The sequence below is a fragment of the Leucopleurus acutus genome (assembly GCF_964270905.1).
Source record: "Leucopleurus acutus genome assembly, chromosome: 19".
NCBI lineage: Eukaryota > Metazoa > Chordata > Mammalia > Artiodactyla > Delphinidae > Leucopleurus > Leucopleurus acutus.
In genome coordinates, this window is record NC_139161.1 from 25,514,382 (window position 1) to 25,520,277 (window position 5,896).

The 5,896-nt window shown below is 56.5% G+C and overlaps 1 protein-coding gene across 1 annotated transcript; it reads left to right on the forward strand.

Moving 5' to 3' along the window:
• Positions 1-1,411: 1,411 nt before the first annotated feature.
• LOC309976111 (uncharacterized protein C17orf50) lies at positions 1,412-4,092 on the forward strand (the record flags this gene model as incomplete). Its single annotated transcript, XM_082861588.1, has 3 exons — positions 1,412-1,424; positions 3,444-3,777; positions 3,879-4,092. The coding sequence occupies 3 exons, from the start codon at positions 1,412-1,414 to the stop codon at positions 4,090-4,092; spliced, it is 561 nt and encodes a 186-aa protein (XP_082717714.1).
• Between the last annotated feature and the right edge of the window lie 1,804 nt (positions 4,093-5,896).

Sequence of the window (5,896 nt, forward strand, 5' to 3'; positions counted from 1 at the left end):
GTGCATGCTACCACATTATTTGAAAAAAAAAAGAGCCAAGGTGGCTATAGGCTCTTTTAGTAAATGTAAGGAAAATGGGGTTTTGTGGGGGAGACAATTCTGCATGGGTCTTTCCTATTTTTGCATGTCTTGCAAGCAGAGGTACTGACTTTTCAAAGGTGTTTATATAGTGAACAACCTTGGAAGTAGAGATAGTGTCTTTTTCTGGAGCAAAGAAGAGGTTTGGTTACTGCCCAGCATGAAAGATTAGGGTTCCCTAAGCTCAGGGTTCCTCTTATAATGCAAATGACTGCATATGCAGGTATTCCCTGGCACCCATCCCTATAGCACCCATGGGACAGTGGGCCAAGAGGAGATGACACAGGTATGCTGATGCTGCTGTGCCTTGAGTAATGAGGTCCTTTCTCTCCAACCCAGGAGTCTCATGTTTTTTCGGCATCACCCATGAAAGTACAGCAGGCTAACTTGCAAGTAGGGTAAAGTTTTAGACTCTTTACAGTTCTTGACAGTGTTGCCCCCATGAGATTCCTGGGGACTGGTCTGCCCACTTTGTTCTACCTCCCATCAAACTGGCTCCACCAAACTAGGAGATGCCTGAAGGAAGAGACCCCATCGCCCCGCTTCAGACCTGGATGGAGGACCATATCATGTTCCCCTATCAGACTGGTATCTCCTTGACTCCAGCAACTGTATGCCATCAGACTGAGACTCTCCACATCTGGGTTTGCATCCTCTGCCCCTCTCCATACCCCTGACTCTGCCAACACACCCCACTGTCAGGCCAGGAAAAGGAGTCTCCCAAGTTTCTATGATTTTATTCCCTTCCCCAGCCCCAGCTCTCTCACACACATACAGAACAACCAGGAGCTGCACCCAGCTCTTGCCCGAGTTCTGCTTCCTACAGGACTTCACACCATGTCCTCTGCTTCTCGGAGCTAAAGCAATACGCTGGAAGTCGGTAGCAAGGGTGAGGAAGGACACGGATAGAACAGAAAGAGAAAATGTGATGCAAATAAACATAATGCTTTAAGTGTTTTCTGTGGGCCAGGTAAAGTCTGGTACCGCACTGCCATCTCTGACTTACAGATAAAGAGACTGAGGGTCAGAAAGGTAATATGCTAATAGCTTTTATGTTTATGTGGTAAAGCTGGGATTTGACCCCAGTCTATTGGGGGCCAAAGTTGCTCTCTATCCCTTTAATACCTTCCCAAGAGAAAAGGTACTGTTTGGGGGTGCTTTTGGAAGCTCTAGAAAAGGCAACTATTCTGGGGTGGAACCCTATGGGCAGGTGGGGTTCTAGCCCCGCCCCCTCATAATCCAACAGAGGCCCTAGAGACCAGACCAAGTTCTGGGAACTCCCTCTCATCCCAGTGCCTGATCAAGGGAAGAGGGCAGCACAGCTTTGGGAAGAATGGATAAACACGGTGAGTGGGGCTGGAGGACAGGGTCTCTTGACTCCAGGGTGGACCAATCAACACATCACCATGGCAATCCCAGAGTAGAAGCCCAACCTTTTCTCAGTTACCCATCCATGTACAAGCCCTTTTCTCTCTCTTTCCTGAATATTCTTGACATCTGCTCTCTCATCTTCACCTGCTGCTGTTCAGATCTTTTCTCTGGCCTGGACCACTGTAATGACTCCTAAGTAGGTCTCTCTGTCTCCTTCTGTCAGAGGGAACATCCTAAAGGATGGCTCTGAGTACATCCCTGTGTCAAAACGTTCAGTGGCTCCCCACTGCTGAAGGACAAAGTCTAAACTCCATAGTCTGGGCCCCCAAATCCCAACCTTCCTTTCCAATTCCTCATCCTCCCCAAATGTTCCCAGCACCCTTTTCTGGCTGTGCACTATGTCTGGCCTTTCACAACCAGAAGGCTCCTTCATGTGTTTTCCTAAATAAAAGTACAGTGGACCTTGGGAATTCCCTGGCGGTCCAGTGGTTAGGACTCTGGGCTTCCACTTCAGGGGGGTACAGGTTCGATCCCTGGTTGGGGAACTAAGATCCCACATGCCACGCGGCGTGGCCAAAAAAAAAAAAAAAAAGTACAGTGGATCTTGGTTCTCCACATTTAGCAATACCAAGAACTGGCAGAATGTTTGAAACAACTTTTCTTGAAAGGTTTCAAAAGTCTTGAAATTCAGAGGCCCCTCTGTTACCTACCACGTCACCTGCCTGAGAGGGTCGGAAAAAAGAAGGGGCATGATGTATGAAGAGGTTAGCCCGGTGACTACGTGCAGTTGGTGCTCAATACATGTGGGCTGGAACACGATATTATCATTCCGCTTTGTCTCCAACCTCTTTAATCATGATGGGCAGGGATCAATAGAAAAATTTCTAGACCTTTCCAGCGCAAACCCCAGGAACTGTGTCTTCCCTGCCCTCCTCCCCCTTTTTTTCATTACAAGTCTAGCTTCCCAGATCGAGCAGCCAGCAGGGCACATGGTGGGGCTGGGTCAGTGTTTGCTGAGTGAGTGGTGGACACCTACCGGCGGCGGCCGTGTTACTTTCACATCAGTCCAAGAACTTCCCGCCTGCCAGGACTGCCGCTTGGGGTTGTGGAGTTTGTGTCCTGAACACCAGCAAGGGGGACAGTTGTGGCTGAAATCCAGCTGGCGGTTCGGGTCAAGCCTAGAAGGAGGAATAGACGTCTTTTCCTAATTGGCTCCCCCCTAGGACAGCCTTTTCCTAATCGGTCTGCCCATGGGGTGGGAGGGCAAGAAAACTTCTATTTAGTCCGCTCATAAGGGGCACTTTTCCTGTTTTGCTCATCAGAGGCGTCCATTTCTAACAGTGCAGAGGCGCTGTGTGCCCACCTGCCTGCCCACCCCGCCGCAGGTGTTGCTGGGCTTTCTTAAGGTATGGCCCACTTTGAAGACGGAAATCCCGTTCCATCCAGAAAACAAAATATAAACCACCTATTAAAATTCCAATCAGTGCACTTAATGTTTATTGACAGCCTGCACAGAGATCAGTCCCCACCCCGGAGCCAATTAGAGGGAAGGTGGTGATGAACCGCCATCTCCTCCGGGTTCGCAAGGCTCATTGCACCTGTTTGTTGATGGCTTCCCACGGCCCCTGAGCCAGGCGCTTCAAACACACTCGATCTGATACCTGCCTTACAGTAATCCTTGGGATAGGCACTACTTTTTCCCATTTTACAGATAGGGGAACGGAGGTGACAGAAGCGACGTGATTTGCCCCGAGTCTTCAGCTAGGAAGTGCGGGGACCTAGGAAACCAGGCCTTCCTTTGCCCAGGAAATCCTGCACACTCTGTAACCCTCTCTTGGAATCCTGCTGGCTCCGGGCATCTCGTGCGCACCGTCGTTCGAACGCCTGCCTATTTTTGGGGGGGGGGGGGCGGGCGGGCGGGCTGTGGGCAACAGTCAGGGTACCAGGGTACCCAGGCCCTTCACTGACCTCCTCCCCGCCCCCCGCCCCCGCAGGCGTGAAGATCCCCTTGTGGAAGAAGGAGCCGGAGCAGCCCGGGACCAGAGAGGCAGAGGCGGAGGCAGAGGCGGAGGCGGAGGCGGAGGCTGCGGAGGGGGCGCCGGAGGAGGACGAGGAGAGGCTGCTGGAGGAACGCGCGGCCGAGGGCGAGGCGGAGGGCGGGGAGGCGGAGGGCGGCGAGGGCCGGGAGCGGGGCTCCGTGCCGTACTATCCGCTGAGCCAGGAGTCCAGCATCCTGCAGGTGGCGCTGCTGCGGCGCGCGGACAGCGGCTTCTGGGGCTGGTTCAGCCCCTTAGCACTGCTCGGCGGCCTGGCCCCTCCCGCCAACAGGTGAGGGCGCGCCGCTCGGCGGGGGCGGGATGTACCGGCGCCAGGGCCCCGGGCGGGAGCTGGCGGCGCGGTGCCCTGAGCGCCCCGGCCCCCTCCCGCAGGAAGCGGATCCCCCCGGAGGAGCCGTGCGTGCTGGAGACGCGGCGGCGGCGGCGGCTGCGCGGCGGGGGCTGCGCGCGCTGCGAGATCCTTTTCTGCAAGAAGTGCAGGAACCTGCACAGCTCGCAGAGCTACGTGGCGCACTGCCTTCTGGAGCACCCGGATCTGCCGGAGGCGCGGGCTTCTGGAGGCGCGGGGGCTGCCGTGGGCCTTTGAGCGCCCCCCAATCCCCGGTCTCTGTGGCCCTCCATCCTCGCCTGACTCCAAATTCCCCGCCACCCTCTCCTCCCCCGCCCCGACGCGGAGCGCTCTCCAATACGTACCTGAGAGCCGCCTTACCGGAGCGCCCCACTCCGAGCAGCCCAGCAGGCCCACCGCTGATGACCGGGCCCACCTGTCATCAATGCGGAGCCCAACATCACCTGGAGCTCCATTCCTCCAACAGCGCCTCCCGAGGGCCCCAGCGCCCGGGTCAGCACGCAGCGCCCACCGCCCACCTGACTCGCGCCCCCTGGTACAGCCTCACGCTCATCTCGGGTATTTCACGTCCTTCGGGCCCGGTGAGCAGAGGCGTCGCCTAGAGAAAATAACCCCTCTGGGAAACTTGCCCCTTCCCGCAAATCATTCAATAAAGCCCCTAATCAAAGTGTCAGTGCCTTGAGGTGGGGCGTGGGATAAAGATCGACCCTCCTCCCCTTCCCCTGGGTTCAAGCCAGAGGGAAAAGGGCAGGCGGAGAGCCTCCTCCCTGCAACTCCCCCCGGAGAGGGCGAAACAAAGCACTTGCAGCCAAGGGCAGTCAAAGGCCATTCTCCCCACCGCGCAGAGAAGAAAATGAAGCTGCCGGGCCAGGAATGCCCACGGGCAGCTGAGGGCTGAAGCTGGCCGGACCTTCCTCCCCTCCCGCGGGAAGCCCGGTCTGGCTGAGGTCAGTGTGTGTGCAGAGGAGGCACTGGCAGGTGTGCAGGGGGCAGGACTAGAGAACCGGCCCCAGAAGCCGCTGAGACAGAAGACTGGGAGGCCGGAGAGCTGGGTCCTTCTCCAGGAATCCCAGCTATTCTCGGCCGGCCAGCGGGAGCTCCTGGAATGCTTCGTGTGTGGCCAGGAGAATGGGGCCATTGTGAGCACGAAGCTCTCCCGGCCTGCAGAGGCCCCAGCGACTGCAGCTGTGCAGACCTCCAGGGAGGCCCCTGTCCTCCTCCTGCCACACAGCGTCCTTCATCTGGCCTGGGGGATGAGGTGGACGAAGGATATTTTGATCTTTGAGGAGAGAGGCAGGGCCCCTCTCCCTATCACAACTACACACACGCACAACTCCCTGGTCCCGGCTTTGACCGGAAGAACATGGTTGCAGCCTCCGTAGCATCCACACCCACCTGCTCTCACTGGAAACGTGTCCAAGGAAGGCTGCTTCCCCCCTCCAGGCCCCCCAGCTGGGAGCACCTCTTTATTCCAGCCTTCCCCCCAACCCCTGCAAGAAACAGGGCCCGGCAGGCCTGCATCGGTCTCCTTCTTGTTCTGGGTCCTGACACCCCTGAGGTTGGAGACCCTTGTACTCAATCCATTCAGTCTTCCTGGGGGTGGGGCCTCTGATTAAATAAGACACAATCCTCCAAGGACGGAGCCAGGAGGCCCTGAGGGGAAGGGACAGTCTTGCAAAGTGGTCCCAACTTCTCCATTGAGTTTTGCATCCTTCCTGGTTGCCCAGTGCTGTGGCCTCATGGACAGGAACTGCACCTTTAGGGGAAGAAACAAAATCCCCAAGGCCTGGGGCGGAATGAGTCTTTGGGGAAAGGGCCGTGGGGTCTGGGATCCTTTTCGGCTTCTCGTTGAATTGATCCCACAAAGATCAATGTCTTGACAGCACAAAGACATTCTCCAGGGAACAAATGCAGATGAACTTTCCTGCCTGGACTTCTGCAGGGAGGCTCAGAGGCTTCCAGACAGGGTCTGCCCTTGGGGCTGGGGATACACATTGGCCACAAGAGCGCGCCAGCAATTCACTAAGAGGTGGGGGCATCT